We start from the raw sequence: 25,122 nt of genomic DNA, 5'->3' as shown, positions 1-25,122 counted from the left end.
CATGAAATATTCTGTTCAGTTCTTCACAGAGGATTACATTCTTCTCTCAAGCTGTTTTTCCCGTCTTTTTTTAAAATTTTTAATTGTGATAAAATATATATTACAAAATTTGCCATTTTAAGTTTACAGTTTAGTGGTACTAAGTACATTCACATTCTAGTACAACCACAACCACCACCCATTTCCAAAACTGCTTCATCTTTCCAAACTCAAACTCTGGACCCATTAAATGATAACTCCCTATTCCCTCCTCCCCATTTTCGGAAGTCTGTTTAAAATTCAATTTATCTTCTGAAATATTTTTCCAATAGAAATATGGGCACATTATTTAAGGGGGTTGGGAATTTTAAAAAATCTTTTGAAAGCAGAAGTAAGTATACATATAAATGCAGCTAGGGGGAGGAGGAGCAAGGAAATCCTGAATTTAAGCATTTGGCAATTTTCCTGGTGTAAATATTCCTACTCTGGCCAATTGCAAGCTACCAGCATGATGTCATTGAAAGTGGAGTTGGGAAGACATGCACAGTAGCACATGATATAGTGTTTTCACTATATACATAGATAGATCTCAAGAGCGTGTATAATAGTAAAATATAATAAAATCACTAGGAAGTTATAATTTTTGAGTATAAATTTGTTTTTAATAATTTGTTTACTGGTAAATTTATGTAGTTTAATTTTTAGTTATGCCTGTGTTTAACAGTGGGTTTACAAACATATTTAAAAATTTAGCTGACTCCATCATATCATTGATCAGAAGCACACTCTTTGGTATCTTATTAAAATATAATTTACTTAAAAGCAGGAACCACTTATTATTGATACTGTTTGATGATTTTAATACATTGTGGACCTCCAGGTATTACAGGAAGCCATAGCTAAAACAGCTCTCTTGAAAAGAAGACATTGTTAAATGGTCTTTGGGATTATGGTAGTTAAACTTTAATCAGAACTAAAATATCAAATTAAAAAACACATATGGGGGTTCCTGGGTGGCTCAGTCAGTTGGGTGTCTGCCTTCTGTTCAGGTCCTGGGATTGAGCCCCTCCTCCGGCTCCCTGGTCAGTGGGCTTCTGCGTCTCCCACTTTGTCCACCCCCCACCACTTGTGCTTGCTTTTTCTGTCTCTCTCTCTCAAATAAATAAATAAAATCTTTAAAAACACACACATACGGGTTTAAGAATTTCTGTTTCATAAACAAGTTAAGGGCTTCTAGAATTCAGATTCTGTTTGTTTGTTTTAATTCCATTGTAGTTAACATACAGGCTAAATACTTGCAGGTGTAAAATATAGTGATTCACACAGATCTGTACTTCTGAAACAAATAATGCAACATATTTTGAGAAAAAAGAAAAAGAAGAAGATAACAGGAGAGGAAGAAAAGGGGAGTATGTCAGAGGGGGAGACGAACCATGAGAGATGATGGACTCTGAAAAACAAACTGAGGGTTCTAGAGGGGAGGGGGGTAGGGGGATGGGTTAGCCTGGTGATGGGCATTGAGGAGGGCATGTTCTGCATGGAGCACTGGGTGTTATGAACAAACAATGAATCATGGAACACTGCACCAAAAACTAATGATGTAATATATGGTGATTAACATAACAATAAAAAAATTAAAAAAAATATAGTGATTCAGCAGTTCCGTGTTTTACTCAGTGTTCATCAGGATAAAAGTGTACTCTTAATACCCTTCATCTATTTCACTTATTTCACCCATTCCCCCCACCTCCCTTCTTGTAACCATCTGTTTGCTCTCTATGATTATGTTTTTTTGGTTTCTCTCTCTCTTTTTTCCATTTGTTCATTTGTTTTGTTTCTTAAATTCCACATCTGAGTGAAATCATATGGTATTTGTCTTTGACTGGCTTATTTCACTTAGCATTATACTCTTTAGCTCTGTCCATGTTGTTGGAAATGGCAAATTTTCATTCTTTTTTATGGCCAAATATAATATATATGTATATATATCACATATTCTTTTTTTAAAGATTTTATTCATTTATTTGAAAGAGAGAGAAAGCACAAGCAGGGGGGAGGGGCAGTGGGAGAGAGAGAAGCAGACTCCCTGCTGAGCAGGGAGCCTGATACAGGGCTTGATCCCAGGACCCTGAGATCATGACCTGAGCTGAATGCAGATGCTTAACTGACTGAGCCACCCAGGTGCCCCATATATCACATAGTCTTTATCAGTTCATTTATCCAGGGACATTTGGGCTGCTTTCATAGTTTGACTATTGTAAATAATGCTGCAATAAACATAGGGATGAATCTATCCCCTTGAATTAGTGTTTTTGTATTCTTTGTATAAATACTCAGTGGTGCAATTACTGGATTGTAAGGTAGTTCTATTTTTAACTTTTTGAAGAACCTGCATACCGTCTTCTACAGTGGCTGTACCAGTTTGCATTCCCACCAACAATGCACGAGGGTTCCTTTTTCTGTCTATCTTCACCAACACTTATTGTTTCTTGAATTTTTTATTTTAGCCATTGTGACAGGTATGGAGTGATGTCTCATTGTGGTTTTAATTTGCATTTTCCTGATGATGAGTGATGTTGAGCATCTTTTCATGTGTCTAAATTTGCCATCTATATGTCTTCCTTGGAGAAATGTCTGTTCATGTCTTTTGCCCATTTTTTTTAAAAGATTTTATTTATTTATGAGAGAGAGTATGAGTGGGGGTTGGGGGGGAGCGGAGGGGGAAGGAGAAGCAGAGTCCTTGCTGAGCAGGGAACCTGACACGGGGCTTGATTCCAGGACCCTGGGATCATGACGTGAGCCAAAGGCAGACCCTTAACTGACTGAGTCACCCAGATGCCCCTCTTCTGCCCATTTTTGTAAATTTTTTTTTTTAAGATTTATTTATTTTAGGGTGGGAGGGGCAGAGGGAGAGGGAGAGAGAATCTCAGCAGACTCCCTCCTGAGTGTGGAGCCCAAGGTGGGGGGGGAGGGGGATCCCATGAGCCTGAGATCATGACCTGAGCTGAAATCAAGAGTCAGATGCTCAACCGACTGAACCACCCAGGTGCCCTGAACACATGACTCTTGATCTCAGTGTTGAGCCCCACATAGGCTGCAGAGATTACTTAAAAAATAATATCTTTTTTAAAAAAATTATGCTTAGGGCACCTGGGTGGCTCAGATGGTTAAGCATCTGCCTTTGGCTCAGGTCATGATCCCAGGGTCCTGGGATCAAGCCCCACATCGGGCTCCTTGCTCAGCAGGGAGCCTGCTTCTCCTTCTCCCTCTACTGTTCCCCCTGCTTGTGCTCTCTCTCTCTATCAAATAAATAAATAAAATCTTTTAAAAAATTATGCTTTAGACTGTTAAATAATGTTTTAAATTATATATAAAGCTATGGAATTGCAGTCTTTTTCAATAATTAAAACAAACAAATCAGGTCTTGAATGCATAGTCTTTGTTTAATAATTTGATTTGCCCTTTCCCTTGTCCCTTTCCCCATACTCTCCATCCAAATGTTAATATAGGTTTGTATGCCTTTTTTATGTAAAGAAAATGTTAATCCCTGAGCGTATTCCATTATGGGAAATTATGCCAACAGGAATTTTCTTTCTTTTAATTTTTTAATTAAAAAAAATTTTTTTTAAAGTAAGCTCCACACCCAATGTGGGGCTTGAACTCAGGACCCTTGAGATCAAGAGTCACATGCTCTACTGACTGAGCCAGCCAGGTGCCCCAGGAATTTTCTTTATATACATACACAAACATATGTAGTAATTTTTTTTTTAATTTTTAACTTTTTAAAAAGATTGTATTTATTTGAGAGAGAGTGAGAGAGAGAGATCATGAGCAGGGGGGAAGGATAGAGGGAGAAGCAGACTTCCCACTGGGGAGGCCAATGCGGGACTCCATCCCAGGACCCTGGGATCATGACCTGAGCTGAAGGCAGATGCTTAACTGACTGAGCCACCCAGGCACCCCTTAATTTTTTTTTAAAGATTTTATTTATTTATTTGAGAGAGAGAGTAAGTGAGTGAGAGAGAGAGAGCACACGAGCTGGGGCAGAGGGAGAGGGAGAAGCAGACTCCCCTGCCGAGCAGGGAGCCCGACGTGGGGCTTGATCCCAAGACCCTGGATTATGACCTGAGTGGAAGTCAGACCTTAAACCGACTGAGCCATTCAGGCATCCCCATATGTAGTAATTATTAATCTGCTTAATGAAGTCTAATTATTGGATGATTTAATCATAGCATCTACTCTAACAATTAACAAGCAAATGAAAGGCCTTCATTTTTGAGAAACATTTTTTAAAAATTATTTTATTTATTTATTTTATTTTTAGAGGGGGGTGTATAGGGAAAGAATCCATGCCGAGTTCGGAGCCCCACTCAGGGCTGGATTCCACGACCCTGAGATCATGACCTGAGCCGAAACCAAGAGTTGAACACTCAACAGACTCAGCCTCCCAGGTGCCCTTTTCTGAAAAACATTTTAAGCACCATTTTTTTGTTTTGTTTTGTTTGTAAGTATTGTTTTTAATTAAGAACTTCTATATTTGTTTTTCTGGTTCACAGCAACTCTCTGCTGTTAGAGATGCAAATCAGATACAGATTCTTAGAAAAAATTTAAAAATAAAAACTCTCGGGGCACCTGGGTGGCTCAGTTGATTAAGCAGCTTCCTTCAGCTCAGGGCATGATCCCAGGGTCCTGGGATGGAGCCCCACGTTGGGCTCCCTGCTCATTGGAGAGCCTGCTTCTCCCTCTTCCTCTGTCTGCTGCTCTGCCTACTTGTGCTCTCTCTCTGTCGAATAAATAAATAAAATCTTTAAAAAACAAAACAAAACTGACTTTTTTTCTTCTATTTCTGTTCCACAAGTTTTTGGTTATAAAGATGGAATTTTGGTAATCAGAAAGTATTCCATTCTAATTTAGGCCAGTAATGAGAGAAATTATTGGAGATAGAAGCTTTAGTGTATCTCTAATATTATGTTCAATTTGACAGCTTCTGACCCTAAAAGCATTTTAACTTCTGAGAGTCATTTTTTTTTAAATCTACCCTCCAAAGTAGAACTCTTGGTTTACCTTTTCTATAACAAAAGTATCTGTATGTCATTTCTCATTAGACCTGGTAACTATTTTTAACAGTTTTTGCTGGCTTTTGTTCTTTCCACTAAGGTTTCAAAATTTCAAGAACTAATCGTTAGTTCATAGCCTAAGCCCATGGTAAGGTCTGAACCCTTTCCCCAAAGCAGTCTTCTTGGTTGTAGGCTAGGAATGGGAGACCATCCCTGAGGAAACCCTGTTTTGCTTTCCATAGTAAACTCAAAGGACCATGGTTGTTTCTCTGATAAATTCAAGGCAGCACACATTTAAGATTATGTAAAAGATGCAGAATTTCCAAAAATCAAGAGTACTATATACCACTTTTAGAGATACACCACTTTCAACACTCTGATCTATATCCTTCCCTACTTTTCTGTATGTATGCACACGTGCATTTTACAGCCTGTGGCCGTTTTTCCCTTTTTTTAATCCCTTTGGGGTTTACTGCAGATCAAGGTCCCATGCTGGGACCCAGGTTCAGTAAACTGAGGTAATTTAGACTGCTACTCCTGTATTATATGTAGCTTTCCTCGTATAATTTATGTCGCTTTAAGGTCTCTAATTTTGGTCTTTGTGGCAAATACTTGTAGTTCATTGGTTAATGGGGTTGCAGATAATGGTAAAATTGCAGGTATCCCTGAAAACAAATTTGTTCTGTGTTTTAGCTTGAACATTTCCTACCAAAGGCAGAAAAATGCTGCCTCACTGATGAGAGTTTCAACCCTGGGAATTTTGGAAACCATTGTTAGTTCTTGTATTAATATGTGACAGTGGTTGCTGGTGTCTTAATTTTGGCTCTAAATCTAAGAGAGATGCATAGAGAAACAACTTTCAAAATGTTAACTAGTTTTTAAGTTTTTATAGAGCATGGGTATTATAGATGATGGAAGTTTTATATACTGTTTTTTATTTCTGTATTTCCAAAATTAGTGTATTTCACATTATTGAAATACTAAAAAATAAGGAAAAAAGAAAGAATAGTTAACAGTATCATGTTTATTAATATGTCTTTTGGTTCACAAAAAAATTATTTGTGCTGATCTTTAGTTCCAGAAAGCTGACTCTGATCTGGATTACATTCAATACAGGCTGGAATATGAAATCAAGACTAATCATCCTGATACAGCAGGCAAGGTAATCTGCAAAAGAAATTTTTTTTTTTTTTTTAAGATTTTATTTATTTGACAGAGACACAGCGAGAGAGGAAACACAAGCAGGGGAAGTGGGAGAGGGAGAAGCAGGCCTACCGCGGAGCAGGGAGCCTGATGCGGGGCTCGATCCCAGGACACTGGGACCATGACCTGAGCCGAAGGCAGCCACTTAACTACTGAGCCACCCAGGCGCCCCAAGAAATCTATTTTTAAGAGATTATTTTATTAAAAGATTTTCTGATAGTATTTCTAATAGTAGTATAAGTTAAATTATTAAGTACTAAATTTATAGAATCTTAAAATATTTTTGTGTTTGGAAGCTTGGTCACAGCATACTAGAGAGATTATACCCAGAGTCCAGGAAATTTGTGTGTTTTTTTTTTTTTTAACGCTTAATGAAGAATTATTGAATCCAAACGTACAAACTACTATGGAAGCCTCTGAAATTCTGAGAGAGAGTATAGATATCTGTAGAGAAGTTGTTAAATAAGAAGGGAGAAACCATGGCAGTCATGATACTCTCTGAGGAAGATGATGATATACTATAATTTACTCTATGAACTGTGATTTTTGCATAAAATTATATACTTAGTTACTCTGACTTTAGATTGATTAGAAATGTAAACTCCATTTATATTCCATAAAATTATAATAACTACATGTACACATGGCCATGGAGATAAAAAACAATTTTTTTTAAAGATTTCTTTATTTGAGAGAGAGAGAGAGAGAGAGAGAGAGAGCTGGGGGAGGGACAGAGAGAGAGAGGGAGAGGAGAGAGAACCTTAAGCAGACTCTCTGCTGAGCATGGAGCCCCACACAGGGCTTAATCCCAGGACCTCAAGATCCTGACTTGCGCTGAAATTAGGAGTTGGACGTTTGACTGAGCCACCCAGGGACCCCAACAATTTTTTTAAAGCAAACAATTTTTAAGCATTGTCTGTTGACAGTAATTGACTACTTATATCATTAATGTTTATCTTTGACAGCATCTAAGAAATATCATATAGTTTTGAGAAAATTTTTATGTACTTAAGAATTATTTTGGGTTTGGTGGAAATACAAATTAAAATAATGTGTTTTCCCCCCACACCCCTATACCACAGGGGTTTTTAATTGAACGTCTTTTAATTGAAGTGTAGTTGATACATAATGTTACATTAGTTTCAGGTGTACATTATGCTATGCTCACCATAATTGTAGCTACTACCACCTCTCACCATACAACACTATAACAATACCATAACAATACCATTGACTATATTCCCTATGCTGTACATTTCATCCCATGATTTTTTCATTCCATAACTAGAAGCCTGTACCATGTACTCCCCTCATCCATTTTGCTCATCCCCTAATCCCCTTCCCCTGGGCAACTACCAGTTTGTTCTCATTTTGTTTCTGCTTTGTTCGTTTGTTTTGCTTTTTAGATTCTACATATAAGCAAAATCATACAGTATTTATCTTTCTATGTCTGACTTATTTCATTTAGCCATGAATCCAGGTCCATCCATGTTGTTCCAAATGACAAGATCTCATTCTTTTTTATAGTTGGGTAATATTCCATTGTACATGTGTATCACATTTTCTTTATCCATCTGTCAGAGGAAAATTAGGTTGCTTCTATACCTTGGCTATTGTAAGTAATGTTATAAACATAGGTGTGCATACATCTTTTCAAAGAGTGTTTTTGTTTTCTTTTGTGTATGTGTATGTTTATTTTCTTTGGGTAAATACTCAGTAGTAGTGGAATTACTGGGTCATTTTCAATTTTTTGAGGTACCTCCATACTGTTTTCCTCAGTGGTTGCACCAATTTGCATTTCCACCAACAGTGCATGAAGATCCCTTTTTCTCTACTTCCACACCAACACTTGTTATTTCTTGTCTCCTTTTTTTTTTTTTAAGATTTTATTTATTTGAGAGTGAGCGAGCACAAGTGGGGATGGGGCAAAGGGAGAGGGAGAAGCAGACTCTTCTGCTGAGCAGAGAGCCTGGCCTGAGGCTTGATCCCAGGACTTTGGGATCATGACCTGAGTTGTAGTCAGACGCTTAACCGACTGAGCCTCCCAGGAGCCTCTCTTATCTCTTTGATGCTAGCCAATTTGGTAGGTGTAAGGTGTTGTCTTGTTGCAGTTTAGATTTGCATTTCTCTGATTAGTGATATAGAGCATATTTTCATGTGTCTGTTGGCCATTTGGATGTCTTCTTTGGAAAAATGTCTGTTCATGTCTTCTGCCCATTTCTTGATTGGATCATTTGTTCTTTGGGTATTGAGTTTAAGAAGTTCTTTATAGATTTTGGATACCAGCCCTTTATCCGATAGGTCATTTGCAAATATCTTCTCCCATTCTGTCCGTTGTCTTTTGGTTTTGTGGACTGTTTCTTTTGCTGTGCAAAAGCTTTTTATCTTGATGAAGTCCCAGTAGTTCATTTTGCCCTTGCGTCCCTTGCCTTTGGTGATGTTTCTAGGAAGAAGCTGCTGCGGCTGAGGTCGAAGAGGTTGCTGCCTGTGTTCTCCTTTAGGATTTTGATGGACTCCTGTCTCACGTTTAGGTCTTTCAACCATTTTGAGTCTATTTGTGTGTGTGGTGTAAGGAAATGGTCCAGTTTCATTCTTCTGCATGTGGCTGTCCAATTTTCCGAACACCATTTGTTGAAGAGACTGTCTTTTTTCCACTGGACATTCTTTCCTGCTTTGTTGAAGATTAGTTGACCGTAGAGTTGAGGGTCCATTTCTGGGCTCTCTATTCTGTTCCATTGATCTATGTGTCTGTTTTTGTGCCAGTACCATACTGTCTTGATGATGACAGCTTTGTAATAGAGCCTAAAGTCCGGAATTGTGATGCCGCCAGCTTTGCTTTTCTTTTTCAACATTCCTCTGGCTATTCCGGGTCTTTTCTGGTTCCATACAAATTTTAGGATTATTTGTTCCATTTCTTTGAAAAAAGTGAATGGTATTTTGATAGGGATTGCATTGAATGTGTAGATTGCTCTAGGTAGCATTGACATCTTCACAATATTTGTTCTTCCAATCCATGAGCATGGAACGTTTTTACATTTCTTTGTGTCTTCCTCAGTTTCTTTCATGAGTATTTTATAAGTTTTCTGCGTACAGATTCTTTGCCTCTTTGGTTAGATTTATTCCTAGGTATCTTATGGTTTTGGGTGCAATTGTAAATGGGATCGACTCCTTAATTTCTCTTTCTTCTGTCTTGTTGTTGGTGTATAGGAATGCCACTGATTTCTGTGCATTGATTTTTATATCCTTCCACTTTCCTGAATTCCTGTATGAGTCCTAGCAGTTTTGGGGTGGAGTCTTTTGGGTTTTCCACATAAAGTATCATATCATCTGCTAAGAGTGAGAGTTTGACTTCCTTGCCGATTTGGATACCTTTTATTTCTTTTTGTTGTCTGATTGCTGTGGCTAGGACTTCTAGTACTATGTTGAATAGCAGTGGTGATAGTGGACATCCCTGCTGTGTTCCTGACCCTAGTGGGAAAGCTCTCAGTTTTTCCCCATTGAGAATGATATTCGCTGTAGGTTTTTCATAGATGGCTTTTATTATATTGAGGTATGTACCCTCTATCCCTGTATTCTGAAGAGTTTTGATCAAGAAAGGATGCTGTAGTTTGTCAAATGCTTTTTCTGCATCTATTGAGAGGATCCTATGGTTCTTGTTCTTTCTTTTATTAATGTATTGGGTCACATTGATCGATTTGTGGATGTTGAACCAACCTTGCAGCCCAGGGATAAATCCCACTTGGTTGTGGTGAATAATCCTTTTACTGTACTGTTGGATCCTATTGGCTAGTATATTGGTGAGAATTTTTGTATCCATGTTCATCAAGGGTATTGGTCTGTAATTCTCCTTTTTGATGGGGTCTTTGTCTGGTTTTGGGATCAAGGTAATAATGGTGGCCTCATAAAACGAGTTTGGAAGTTTTCCTTCCATTTCTTTTTTTGGAACAGTTTCAGAAGAATAGGTATTAATTCCTCTTTAAATGTTTGATAGAATTCCCCTGGGAAGCCATCTGGCCCTGGGCTTTTGTTTGTTGGGAGATTTTTGATGACTGCTTCAATTTCCTTAGTGGTTATAGGTCTGTTCAGGTTTTCTGTTTCTTCCTGGTTCAGTTTTGGTAGTTGATACATCTCTAGGAATGCATCCATTTCTTCCAGATTATCTGATTTCCTGGTATATAGTTGTTCATAATATGTTTTTAAATTGTATTTCTTTGGTGTTGGTTGTGATCTCTCCTCTTTCTTTTTTTTTTTTAAAGTTTTATTTATTTATTTATTTATTTGAGAGAGAGAATGAGAGACAGAGAGTACAAGAGGGAAGAGGGTCAGAGGGAGAAGCAGACTCCCCGCTGAGCAGGGAGCCCGATGTGGGACTCGATCCCGGGACTCCAGGATCATGACCTGAGCCGAAGGCAGTTGCTTAACCAACTGAGCCACCCAGGCGCCCGTGATCTCTCCTCTTTCATTCATGATTTTATTTATTTGGGTCATTTCTCTTTTCTTTTTGATAAGTCTGGCCAGGGGTTTATCAATCTTGTTAATTCTTTTAAAGAACCAGCTCCTAGTTTCGTTGATCTGTTCTACGGTTCTTTTGGTTTCTATTTCATTGATTTCTGCTCTGATCTTGATTATTTCTCTTCTCCTGCTGGGTTTAGGCTTTATTTACTGTTCTTTCTCCAGCTCCTTTAGGTGTAGGGTTAGGTTGTGTATTTGAGACTTTTCTTATTTCTTGAGAAAGGCTTATATTGCTATATACTTTCCTCTCAGGACTGCCTTTGCTGCATCCCAAAGATTTTGAACAGTTGTGTTTTCATTTTCATTTGTTTCCATGAATTTTTTAAAATTCTTCTTTAACTTCCTGGTTGACCCATTCATTCTTTAGTAGGATGCTCTTTAGCCTCCATGTATTTGAGTTCTTTCCGACTTCCCTCTTGTGATTGAGTTCTAGTTTCAAAGCATTGTGGTCTGAAAATATGCACAGAATGATCCCTCTTTTGGTACCGGTTGAGACCTGATTTGTGACCTATGATGTGATCTATTCTGGAGAATGTTCCATGGGCACTAGAGAAGAATGTGTATTCTGTTGCTTTGGGATGGAATGTTCTGAATATATCTGTGAAGTCCATTTGGTCCAGTGTGTCATTTAAAGTCTTTATTTCCGGGGCGCCTGGGTGGCTCAGTTGATTAGGTGACTGCCTTCGGCTCAGGTCATGATCCTGGAGTCCCGGGATCGAGTCCCACATCGGGCTCCCTGCTCAGCGGGGAGTCTGCTTCTCCCTCTTACCCTCCCCGCTCTCATGCTCTCTCTCTCTCTCTCTCAAATAAATAAATAAAATCTTTAAAAAAAATAAAGTCTTTATTTCCTTGTTGATCTTTTGCTTAGATGATCTGTCCATTTCAGTGAGGGGGATGTTAAAGCCCCCCACTATTATTGTATTATTGTCAATGTGTTTCTTTGCTTTTGTTATTAACTGCCTTATATAATTGGCTGCTCCCATGTTAGGGGCATAGATATTTACAATTGTTAGATCTTCTTGTTGGATAGACCCTTTAAGTAGGATATAGTGTCCTTCCTCATCTCTTATTACAGTGTTTGGTTTAAAATCTAATTTGTCTGATATAAGGATTGCCACCCCAGCTTTCTTTTGGTGTGATTAGCATGGTAAATGGTTTTCCACCCCCTCACTTTCAATGTGAGAGTGTCTTTGGGTCTAAAATGAGTCTCTTGCAGACAGCATATCGATGGGTCTTGTTTTTTTATCCAATCTGATAGCCTATGTCTTTTGATTGGGGCATTTAGCCTATTTACATTCAGGGTAACTATTGAAAGATATGAATTTCGTGCCATTGTATTGCCTGTAAAGTGACTGTTACTATATATTGTCTTTGTTCCTTTCTGGTCTATGTTACTTTTAGGCTCTCTTGGCTTAGAGGACCCCTTTTAATATTTCTTGTAGGGCTGGTTTTGTGTTTGCAAATTCCTTTAGTTTTTGTTTGTCCTGGAAGCTTTTTATCTCTCCTATTTTCAATGACAGCCTAGCTGGATAAAGTATTCTTGGCTGCATATTTTTCTCATTTAGTGCTCTAAATATATCATGCCAGTCCTTTCTGGCCTGCCAGGTCTCTGTGGATAGGTCTGTTGCCAATCTAATGTTTCTACCATTGTAGGTTACAGATCTCTTCTCCTGAGCTGCTTTCAGAATTTTCTCTTTGTCTCTGAGACTCGTAAGTTTTACTATTAGATGTCGGGGCGTTGACCTATTTTTATTGATTTTGAGAGGGGTTCTCTGTGCTTCCTGGATTTTGATGCCTGTTTTCTTCCCCAAATTAGGAAGTTCTCTGCAATAATTTGCTGCAATATACCTTCTGCCCCCCTCTCTCTTTCTTCTTCTTCTGGGATCCCAATTATTCTAATGTTGTTTCGTCTTATGGTATCACTTACCTCTCGAATTCTGCCCTTGTGATCCAGTAGTTGTTTATCTCTTTTTTTCTCAGCTTCTTTATTTTCCATCATGTGGTCTTCTATATCACTAATTCTCTCTTCTGCCTCATTTATCCTAGCAGTTAGAGCCTCCATTTTTTGATTGCACCTCATTAATAGCCTTTTTTATTCCGACTTGGTTAGATTTTAGTTTTTTTATTTCTCCAGAAAGGGTTTCTCTAATAACTTCCATGGTTTTTTCAAGCCCAGCTAGGATCTTTAAAATCATCATTCTGAACTCTAGTTCCGACATCTTACTAATGTCCGTATTGATTAGGTCCGTGGCAGTCGGTACTGCTTCTTGTTCTTTTTGTTGAGGTGATTTTTTCCATCTTGTCATTTTGTCCAGAGGAGAATAGATGAATGAGAGAACAAAATGCTAACAGGGTAACAACATCCCCAGAAAATATACACTAAACAAATCAGAAAAGATCTGAAACCGGGGGTGCCTGGGTGGCTCAGTTGGTTAGGCAACTGCCTTCAGCTCAGGTCATGATCCTGGAGTCCCAGGATCAAGTCCCACATCGGGCTCCCTGCTCAGCGGGGAGTCGGCTTCTCCCTCTGACCCTCCCCCCTCTCATGCTCTCTCTCTCCCTCATTCTCTCTCTCAAATAAATAAATAAAATCTTTAAAAAAAAAAAAAGATCTGAAACCGGGGGAAAAGAAAGGGAAAGAAAGAAAAGAGAAAAAGATAAACAAAAGCATAACAAAACAAAGAAAACAGAATATGATCAAATATGATCAGGCTGGTGAATAGATCAGTGCCACACACTAGATTTTGGTTATATTTTGGTCTGGTAGAAGAAAGTGCCTCTCAAAATTTTATTTTATTTTTTTAAAGATTTTATTTATTTATTTGACAGAGAGAGACACAGTGAGAGGGGGAACACAAGCAGGGGGAGCAGGAGAGGGAGAAGCAGGCTTTCCACGGAGCGGGGAGCCCGACATGCGGCTCGATCCCAGAACCCTAGGATCATGACCTGAGCTGAAGGCAGACGCTTAACGACTGAGCCACCCTGGCACCCCACCTCTCAAAATTTTAAAGAAAGGAAAACTTATATATGTATAAAAATAAGGGTTAATACAATGAAGGGATGGAATATGACTGTAACGATGAAAATTATAAAAGATTTTTAAAAGGAATTGATAGGTAAGAAGTTGGTTGAAAAAAGAAAGAAGAGAATTAAAAAAAAAAGGGGGAGAGAATGTGATCAGGCAGGAGACTAGAACAAAGCCATACACTAGAGATTTAGGGTGTATTTTGATCTGTTAGAAGAAATTGTATCCCAAAATTTTAAAGAGAGAACCACTTATATATATATATATCTCAAAAATAAGGGTAACTACTATGAAGGGATAGAATATGACCCTAAAAATGAAAAATAAGATTTTTTTAAAAAAGGGATTAAAAAGATGTTGGTTGAAAACGGGAAAAAGAAAAATTAAAAGTAAAAATAAAAAATTAACTTTGAAAGACTAACGAATCATGGGGAAAAAAGCCATGGATTCTATGTGCAGTATTCCCCTAGTGCTGGAGTCCTGCCATTCTCATTGATCAGTAAACTTGGTCTTGGCTGGCTGTTCTTGCCGATCTTCTGGGGGAGGGTCCTGTTGCCGTGGTTCCCAAATGTCTTTGCTGGAGGCGGAATTGCTCTGCCCTTGCCGGGTCCGGGCTAAGTAATCTGCTCTGGTTTGCTCTTGGGAGCTTTTGTTCCCTGCAAGCTTTCCATACAGCTTTGGAGGACGAGAGTGAAAATGGCAGCCTCCCAATCTCTGCCCTGGAGGAGCTGAGAACTCGGGGGCCCCACTTCTCAGTGAGCCCCAGAGAAAAGAGTTAATTACTCCCATCTCCCCGGTCTCCGGCTGCATTCCGTGCTCACCCAGCCAGTGTCCGAGCGTTTCTATCTCTGGTACCCATCTGGGTGTGGAGTCTCCAAACCCAGCAGATCCCTGCGGTGTGCTCCCACGCCACTCCTCCCCGGGGAGGAAGGGGAGTCTCCCTAGATCTGCCACATCTGCTGCTTGTTGGGTCCCTGCTGGAAGATCAGTGGCCCGACTGTGCCACAGATCACGGTTTATGGCAACCCCGAGGTGAGAGCCCACTCCTCGGCTACGTCTCTGTAGCCAGCTTACCCGCTCCGATACCTGGGAGCTCTGCCACATTTAGGCACCCCCGGTCTTTCTGTGACCCCAAGGGTCCTGAGACCACACTGTCCCAGCGAGGGTTCCACCTCCCCTTAGCCACTGGAGCGATGTCCCTCAGTGGAGCAGACTTCTAAAAGTTCTGATTTTGTGCCCCGCTGCTCTATCACTCGCCAGAAGTGGCTGAGGGAGGCCCCCTCCCCTGCCGTCTATATTCCCAAATATCGCCTCGGATTTACTTCTCCGCATGTCCTACCTTCCAGAAAGTGGTTGCTTTTCTGTTCATAGAGTTGTTGCTATTCTTTTCTTCGATCTCCTGTTGAGTTCGTAGGTGTTCAGAATGGTTTGATCCCTATCCAGCTGAATTCCTGGGACCAGACAAAATCCAGGTCTCCTACTCCTCCGCCATGTTTCTCCTCCCCCTGGAACCAATAATTGTTTTTGTTTTTTACCTTCAGTTTGCTTAGTTTTTCTATGCATGTATCATTATTTCAGTCAGGCTTTTTTTTTTTTTTAAAGATTTATTTATTTATTCAAGAAAGAGCGAGCAAGCTGAAGGAGGGGCAGAGGGAGAGGGGGAGAATCTCAAGTCGACTCCCGGCTGAGCACAGAGCCCAACATAGGGCTTGATCTCAGGACCCAGATTATCATAACTGGAGCCAAAGTCAAGAGTCGGACGCTCAGCTGACTGAGCCACCCAAGCACCCTAGCCTCAGACGTTACTAACAGAACTGTAAAACGCTTGTTGACATTGTCCGACACATCACATTATCCTTGAGTTTCATTTTCTTCCACATCCCTCCTAGTGCTGTCTATCCTCGTGCTCTGTAGACCTCCAGTGTGGCTGTGTTTCTGGGATTTCTTTACCATCATTTCAGTAATTCTCTTTGCTTTCGTCCTGGTTTGGATCACATGTCTCACTCTTTCTTGGTTCATTTCCTTTATCAGGTGATGCATATCCTTTAGAAGATTTCTGAGGAAGAGTACACAAATGGCTAACTTTTTGAGATATTGACTGTTTGGAAATGTCTTTATTTAACCTTTATTTTTATAGTTGATGTTTGATTGGTTGAGTATGAAATTCCAGATGAGACTATTTTCTCTTAATTTTAACATCATTGTTCTGTTTTTTTTTTAGTTTCCAGTGTTCCTGTTGAGAAATTGATGCCATTATAATTGTCTCCCTCCTTATTTTACCCTCCCCACTTCCTGAGCTCATCTGTCTCAGCTCTTTCAGAATATTTTATCCATGCTGTAAAATTTTTTGGTCATTTTATGGTTATGGTATAGGTCTTCTCATGTGTTTGAAATCTCTTAACTTTACTTAGCTTTTGTATTCATAAGAAAAGAATATTGAGAGGAAAACCTCTTATGTTCTTTCCCATCAGTGAGATACTGAGTCTCCTGGATCTATTCTCCATTTTTCTTATCTTTTCTTTACTATTTTCATTTTTGTGTTTCCCACCCCCTATCTTCTAGGATTTTTTTTGGACTGTATTTTTCAGTTTTTCTACTGTATTTCTTTCATCCAATACAATTTCTAGCATCTAGAAACATGATGGGAAATACAGCTCTGAGGGTCAGGGGACAGGTCTCAATATCACTGGGGTTTACACTAAGTAAATACTCAAGAAGGCATCTAATATACACATTCCTTTATATACCAGATGATGCATTTTGTGTCATCTGTTATTCCTTTGCTCATATCAGATATACCACTAAGATCTTTTAAGTGTTTTCGGGGGGGGGTCTCTCTTTAGTCCTTTTCCTACTTCTATTGTTCATGCTATAGGTTTTGATCACTCCTTGCGGAATGATTTCAACAGTCTTTAAGTTAGATTTTCTCTTCTTTTTCCCTTCCTGTGAGAATCATCTTTATTTACTATTTCCATCATCAAAAACTTAAAGAAAAATCTCCAAAGAAACAGAATAGAGGGCCATAAGCTAAGTCTCTGCCACAGCTGTGAGATAGGGCCCCTGAAGGAGATAATCTGAAGAGTAGGAACCTAACCAAGATAGTATAGTTTTATAGAAATCAAGAGTACATTTTAAGAAGATAGGGACAAGAAGGAACTAAGAGAGGCCTAAGGAGGGGTATCAAAATTATATGCTATTTGGCAACCCTACCTTTTGATTGTTTACAATAATTTGGCAAAGGATACTAGTCTATGGAGTGTTAAATTGGGGAAGTGTATTATTATAGGACCTACTAGGTTGGTGGAAATGGAGAAGAATGAAATTGGTTTTGAAGTGACAACAGAGTCAAGAGAAGGAGTTAATTTCCCCCCAGCATAGGGAAGATCTATTCATATTTGAAGTCTGTACAAAGGGAGATGTTGAGGGGTGCCTGGCTGGCTCAGTCAGAGAAACATGAGTCTTGATCTCAGGGTTGTGAGTTCGAGCCCCAGATTGGATGTAGAGGTAATGAATAAATAAATAAATAAATAAAAACTGCAAAAAGCAAAGGGAGATATTGAAAAGGTTATAGAAATAGAGGAAATTGAAGGTTCTGGAGGATTTGGGGATGAAACAATAATAGTGGTAGTGCTATGGGCTGAGCAGGGATGAGAATGTCATAGATGTTTTCCTTTTTGGATGAAAAGGCAGAAAGATGGAGTTTTTACTAGATGTTTTCTGTTTTCTTGGTATAGTAGTTGGTGAAGTCTTGTGTCAAGAAGGAGTGCATGGGAATTGGAGGGAGTGGAGAATATTTGGAGTAGAGAATATTACAGGGTTTGCTAAGAAGCCATCCGGGAATGATAACAAGTGGTGGAAAGGACCCTTTACAAACGTCTTTTATGGAATAGTGTTTATATTCTAAAATGAATTTGAAAAACCAATGTAACTTATAAAGTTGCTTGAGTTGGCATGAATTTGTATAGTGAGGTCAATTAATTGGTACTTCTAACATACTTTAGCCCATGACAGTATGTTTAAGAATTTTATAAGTAGTTTTAAATTGTCTTATTCTTTAAGAACAAATCAAAGTAGTTCCTTTAATTACCTTCTGAATAGTATTTAGAATTGTATTGTTAAAATACCATGTAATTATTGTGAAATATGTATCAAACATTATGTATCTTATGTGATTTTTTTTCTAACCTGACCTTATTTGCTTATTTTAATATTGCTATTTTATGTGCATATGTGGGTTATTTCTGTACCTAAGCTTTAATTTCCTTGAGAATAGGATCTAGGTCTTATACTTCTTTTTTCCCCTCGTCCCATCCTCTGTTACAGAGTTGCATAATTAAATAGAGTGTTCAATTAAATGGATGGTAGAATTAAGTGGATGGTGGTGTATATATTTTAATTCTTAAAAGAAGCGTAATTCTTCCTTTTCACGATTTAATATACATATTATTTTTTTCCTGATATAGAAAAATCCAGTTACACTCTTAAAGGAATTGTCAGCAATAAAGTCTCGATATCAAACTTTGCATGCACGCTTTAAACCAGTTGCTGCAGAGCAGAAAGAGACTAAGAACCGCATTTGTGCTACTGTCAATAAGACTATGACCATGATACAAGAACTACAAAAGCAAACAGACCTGGAGGTAATGCTTTTTTGTAGTTTTTGTTTGTTTTTAAAAGATTTTATTTATTTATTTGTCAGAGAGAGCACACAAGCGGGGGAGCAGCAGAGGGAGAGGGAGAAAGATGATCTGAGGCGATGGCAGTCATTTAACCATCTAAGCTCCCCAGGAGCCCCTGGATTTGTAGATTTTAATTCTGAGGTGTTTTTTTTTTTTTTTTAAGATTTTATTTATTTATTTGACAGAAAGAGAGAGCCAGAGAACACAAGCAGGGGGCAATGGCAGAGGGAGAAGGAGAAGTAGGCTCCCCACTGAGCAGGGAGCCTGATGCAAGGCTCATCCCAGGACCCTGGGATGATGACCCCAGCCGAAGGCAGACGCCCAACTGACTGAGCCACCCAGGCATCCCAATTCTGAGTGTCTTTTTAAAAGATAAATCCCCATTAACTTCCATTTGGAGATTCAGCAGTCAGTTTGAACTGTTGGTAGAAGTGAGATTTTCTTGATTCCTGAAGTATAATAGTTCTTTTCTTTTAAGATAAGCATGTGGGGGCACCTGGGTGGCTCAGTTGGTTAAGCGTCTAACTTATGCTCAGGTTATGATCTCAGGGTTCTGGGACTGAACCTGTATCGAGACCCATATCACATGGGGCTCCCTGCTCAGCGGGGAGTCTGCTTGTCTCTCTGCCTCTCCCTCCCCCACTTGTGTTCTCTCTCTCCCTCTCAAATAAATTAATAAAATCTTTTTATTTTTATTTTATTTTTTAAGATTTTATTTATTTGACAGAAAGAGACACAGCCAGAGAGGGAACACAAGCAGGGGGAGTGGGAGAAGGAGAAGCAAGCTTCCCGCTGAGCAGGGAGCCCGATGCGGGGCTCGATCCCAGGACCCAGGGATCATGACCTGAGCCAAAGCCAGACGCTTAACAACTGAGCCACCCAGTTGCCCCAGTAAAATCTTTTTAAAAAAATTAAGAAAAATAAGCACATGGACTTGACATGGTTAATAAAGAGATGTGCTATTGGATTATATAGTCATGTAATTGGGTACTGTTCTCTCTTCTAAAAACTGGATTATATAGTCATGTTAGAAGAGAACACTTGGTAATGCTCATCAAATCTGCCAGTTTTGTAGTTCCTGCAAGAACTAGTGAGACTGAGAAATGTGGAAAGCATCTATATCAGTAACTTTTTGAGTTTTCCTCTTATTAAATTGGGTTGGTGAGCTTGGGTAAGCCTCACCTTCATTCTCTCCCTCCATTCCCCATCCCCTTCTGATTTCATGTAAAAATCCTTGTAATTGCGAGCCTCTATCACTGATTGTGTAAAATTCTTCAGAATTGGTGGAGTAAAAAAAAAAACAATGTGAGCTGCTGACCTAGGCATTATGATCTTAAATAGCCTAGTGAAAGATTTGGTCAAATTTTAATTTACTATTAAGGCAAAGTTGAGGGCTTTCAAAAGAAAAGATAGCATGTACATAGTTGGAATCAGAGAGTAAAGCTTAATTATATGAACAAAAGATGGCCAATATGTTTTTATTTCTGCTGTCAACTCTAATCAATTAACTGGTAATAGCTTCTTAGAGTGCTGTATTGAGGAACTATGGGCATTGCACAAAAGCTATTTGCTATGGGCATGCAGCTAGGGGCAGCATACATGCTATTTTTATTTATTTATTTTTTTGCCAACCCTGAACTACATTTGGTTTAAGATACTTGGATTATGGGCTTGTAGTGAGAGTAAACCTCAAAGGTTGATTGCCGAGGTGAATTTGGTCAATAATTCTTTATATTACCAATGGCAGAAAAGAGAACAGTACCCAATTAAAAGTATAAAATGATACCTTGGGGCGCCTGGGTGGCTCAGTCATTAAACGTCTGCCTTCGGCTCAGGTCATGATCCCAGGGTCCTGGAATCGAGCCCCACATCAGGATCCCTGCTCTGCGGGAAGCCTGCTTCTCCCTCTCCCACTCCCCTTGCTTGTGTTCCTTCTCTCTTTCTGTCAAATACATAAATAAAATCTTTAAAAAAAAAGATACCTTAGATGTATCTCATGTTATGTACCTCAGATGTTGTGTCATGGGGAGATGAATAGTAGACGAGGAAAGAGCAATTAAAAAGGGTACAGAGGGAATAGGAAGTAGGAATTTAAAACATTAAGGGTGGTGACACTAATATGTAAAATGCAAAAAAAGTATGTATATGATACCCTTTATAAATACAACTCAAGTCACATACTGTTCATGGTAGGTGATCAAAACCTAAAAATAGAAGCATATAACAAATCTTGAGAAGAGATTAGGTGTAGTTCTGGATGTACATACTAAAATATATTGTATAGAATTTCATAAATTTATTGAAGCACAGGATAAATTTAGGTGAGTGAAAAAAAGAGAAAAGGATTTTTGAATATTAACTAAATATTGTCCCCACTGGATATAATAAATAGATGCTACATTTCTGACAGAGATTTAAAAAATGGTGCAGAAAATAGTTATAATAGTGATAGAGGATTTCAATCATCTAATATCTGTAAAGATCTTCATTCAGTTAAAAGAAGTATCTGTAATGAGCAAGGTAGAAAGCTAAGGGAGCTTTTACTTTGATTACATAATTACAAACAAGGAGAAATGACTGAAAGGTTGGTTATAGACCTTGAAAAAGGAGATCGTGTTTTAGATTCAATGATGGCCATGTTGGGGAATGTTGGATATAATGGATTTTGTACCTACTACTTCAAAAATGAGATAGTAGAAAGTTTAGAGAAAATTTTCATGATCAAAATGTGGAAGAAAAGGGAATGATATCTGTAGAAAGTTGTATAACCAGAAATAGTTCTATGAGCCCAGAGTTTTTTTTTTTTAAGATTTATTTATTTCAGACACAGAGAGAGAGCAAGAGAGCAAGCACACAGAGGGAGAGGGAGAGGGAGAAGCAGACTCCCTGCTGAGTAGGGAGCCCGAAGTCGCTTTTAATCCCAGGACCCTAGGATCATGACCTGAGCCAAAGGCTGACGGCTTAACTGACTGACCACCCAGGTGCCTGAGCTCAGAGTTTAAAGGACATGTAAGGTAGACCTCATAAGGGAAGTATAAAACGAGGTATATCAGTCATAGGGACAGAATTGTGAGAATATGTAAGAAAGTCAAAGGGTAGATTAAGTCCAGGCTTCTGAAATTTTCTAAAATAACCAAAAGGGCCTTTAAAATTATTTTGGGAACATGAAGAACAAGAAAAGGATAAGCCTTTTTAGGGCAAACAGTGCTTTGTTTATGTATAGACAACAGAAAGTAAATAGAAAGTAAAGCTGTTCAGGTATTATCTTGCTATAATCTTTATCAAGGTGCATAGTTTTTCACTTGCAAGGATAGAAAATATATTTGAATTGATAATATTCAAAAATAGCACATGGATTGATAATACTAAAAAACAAATAGGGAGATGAGAACAGAAAAGGAGGTGAAATGAAGGGAATACATATTAATTTCCTTATCTTTTTAAGTTAATATGAAGACAAAGGTTTTTTTTTTTTAAAAAGATTTATTTTAGAGAGCAAGAGAGTGTGTGAGCAGTGGGAGGGACAGAGGGAAAGCAGACTCCCCGCTGAGCCGGGAGACCCATGCTGGGCTCCGTGCCCCGCCCCCCCCATCATGACCTGAAGCCAGAACTGAGTGGGATGCTTAACTGACTGAGCCACCCACGTGCCCTAAGACATAAGGTTTAAATACACTTAATTATAAAGGTGTCCATCAGAAGACAAAGAGGACTAGATTTGTTCCAAAATAAAAATTAGCAAAACAAACCCCTAAAACAAATATAATTCAAAAGGCATTAAAAATAGAATGGGGCACCTGGGTGGCCATTGGTGGGGCACCAATTCTTGGCTTTGGCTGAGTTTGTGATCTCAGGGTCATGAGACTGAGTTCCCCGTTGGTCTCTGTATTGGGTGTGGAGCCTGCTTAAGATTCTCCATCTCCTCTCCTGTGTGCACTCTCTCTCTCAAAAAAAAAAAAAAAGAAAAAGAAAAAACAAAGAATGTGTGATATTTCCCTGATGATCTGAAACGTTTGTGTTAAGGAAGGAAATTTTCTACAAGCTTTGGATTGGTTAATTCCTGGAAAAATTCTTAGAAAGATTATAAAATAGATGGTCTGAAATCTCTTGAACAGTTATCACAGAGAAACATGGACTCAGAGAGAACAAAGTCTCTCCAGAACCATTTCCTGTTTTTGAGATAGAAGAGGGACATTCTGTAACAATTTGTGTTGCAGTAAGGCATATGATTGTTTTTCATTTTATCCATGTGAACATTTTTGGTAAATGTTGGCTTGATTAGCCAAACCAGCTGGGCAGCCCAATTGCCACATGTGGCTATATAAATTAAAATTTAAAGTAATTAAATAAAATTAAAAGTTCATTTCTTCATCTGCTGATTAGACAGCACAGATACAGAATATTTTCAGTATCATAGAAAGTTCTACTGAAAAGCAGTGCTCTAGAGATTCCTATTCTGTAGGTATGGTGTGTTCCAGATTTTGCAGTCTCTCTAGAGATGACCTATATAGTTAGAGTTGTAACTATTTGATTCTTCATGTTGTACCTCCTATAATTTCCCCATTAACCCTTTGTTTTAGCTAGCTTGTTGGTTAGTGCTATGTGGAAGTCCTTTATAAACTTCCTTTTGGCTTTTCTTTGTCCCTGTGCTTTTGCTCCTACCTGCTTGTGGTGGATGCTGTCTGCTGGGTTGTTTTCTCAGCATCTGTTCTCCCTTGCTGCCCACTGGATACCGACTTTCTTGAGATGTGTGCCATCCCTCACTCGTGCCTGAGGCAAAGTTGGTGCTTTCCTCAGCTTCCCTGGGTTTTATCTGATTGGCAAGAGGAATGGATTTGTAACCCAACTGACAAGTGAGGAGGGAAAGTTTGGAAGTAGGAAGTTAGAGTTTCCTCACTCTTGAGAGACCTGTGGGAACAGAAAACTTCTCTTCTTCTAAACATTGTGTATAGATATAATGCCTAGCACTGCTCGGGCCATTTTTCCAATCATCTTGAGAATAAAGCCACCAGCAAGGATATTATATAAGGTGGGAAAAACCGAACCTTTACATTGAGCTGCTGAATAAACCAGTTCTGAAATCTGCCCTTTTTCTGCATTTATTGTGCAATGATAATAAATTTTCTTATTACTTACCCATTTCGAAATGTGTTCCTGTTACTTGCAGCTAAAAACATCTCAATTATCCTTCAAAATTTAGCTCAAATCTTCACTTCTGAGGAAACTTCCAGACTATTTTGTTCACATTTCTTTTTCAAAATGCTTTTAGAATATGGGATTCAACCGTGACTTCTTTGGTTTTGTTAAATTACAGTCCTTAAACTGTTTGATTTATTGGTCTTATTTCTTCAACTTAATTGCAAATTCTTTGAAGCTCAAACATTAAAAGTACCTTGTATATAGATAGCCAAATATTTTTTCCCTGCCTTCCTAAATTTGTGATCATAGACATGAGTTTATGGAAACATAAAAAAGCAGAAGTTAACTAAATTAAACATGTTTTAAAGATTTTGAAATAAAGATTTTGTCATTTGCTTTCTAGCTGTCACCACCGAGTAAAGAAGAGAAAACTGCGGCAGAGCAATTAAAATCTTTCATGTCAGACTTATGAAGAAATGGACTTGCAAAAGGGAATTCTAATGGAGAAGAGATCTATCTCAGAAAGATTTAGGATGATGTCTTGTTAGCACTTAATGACTAGAGGTGGGGGGATGGAGAAGAAGACGATTCGGCTGGAGTGACTGGATAATGATGCTTTTCACAAGAGAGGGGGCTATAAAAAGGGCAGATATTATAGGAATAAAGTTTAGCCAAAAGGATGGAATGGGAATAAAGAGATTTAAAAATATATATGCACACACACTTAGTCTTTTAATTTTGAGCAAGGAAGTCACATAACTCTATTTTGCATCTGTTTTTGTGTAATTGGGATAATATGGATGTCCTGGCCTATCATGAAAGGATATATGTACTATCAGTCAGATGTGAATGAGCATGTTTTGGAAATTAAAGGATAGAAAAAATATTTGTATTACATTATATATGTATATAATTTTACTTTTGAAAATTTTGATTATAGATAATGGTCACATTATTAATGAGACTGCTAATAGTGGAAGTCCTTTATAAACTTCCTTTTGGAAGTCCTTTATAAACTTCCTTTTGGAAGGACTATGTGATCTATAGTCCTCCACAAAAGCTAACTTTAGTAATAATAAATTGGCTTTTCTGTGATAGCTTCACTTTTTTTTCCTATTCCTTCTGCCGCTAATGTTGAGCAACTGAACTATGCTTTCAAATGCTGTTTTAGACTGTCCCTGTTGTATATCAACACTACCTTTGTTCTCCTTCAGCCTGTATTACTGTAATTGTTCATTCTATATGAAAGCTAAGAAACTGAAATCAGAGGATCACTGGCAACTACTTGCCAGTGTGTGTGTGTGTGTGTGTGTGTGTGTGTGTGTGTGTGTGTGTGTGAGTGAATTTCCCTATTCATTTTTTTTTTTTTTTTAAGATTTTATTTATTTGACAGAGAGAGACACAGGGAGAGAGGGAACACAAGCAGGGGGAGCGGGAGAGGAAGCAGGCTCTCCGCTGAGCAGAGAGTCCGATGTGGGGCTTGATCTCGATCCTGAGATCATGACCTCAGCCGTAGGCAGATGCTTAATGA

The 25,122-nt window shown here is 38.5% G+C and overlaps 1 protein-coding gene across 1 annotated transcript in view; it reads left to right on the top strand.

Annotated features, from left to right (window-relative positions):
• The window catches only part of SKA2 (spindle and kinetochore associated complex subunit 2), a 38,298-nt gene extending 13,996 nt beyond the window's left edge, over positions 1 to 24,302 (top strand). The window contains exons 2-4 of the mRNA XM_028109291.2: positions 6,112 to 6,198; positions 18,240 to 18,416; positions 23,995 to 24,302. Coding sequence (XP_027965092.1) covers positions 6,112 to 6,198; positions 18,240 to 18,416; positions 23,995 to 24,063 — 333 coding nt within the window. The 3' untranslated portion in view covers positions 24,064 to 24,302. The remainder of the gene's footprint in view (positions 1 to 6,111; positions 6,199 to 18,239; positions 18,417 to 23,994) is intronic.
• The last annotated feature ends 820 nt before the right edge of the window (positions 24,303 to 25,122 follow it).

This window comes from Eumetopias jubatus, unplaced genomic scaffold (assembly GCF_037043125.1).
Source record: "Eumetopias jubatus isolate StellerSeaLion01/CBP00866 unplaced genomic scaffold, mEumJub1_p1.0 scaffold_10, whole genome shotgun sequence".
Lineage (NCBI taxonomy): Eukaryota > Metazoa > Chordata > Mammalia > Carnivora > Otariidae > Eumetopias > Eumetopias jubatus.
Note: the sequence above shows the minus strand (reverse complement) of the source record. Positions and strands in the feature narration are given on the sequence as shown.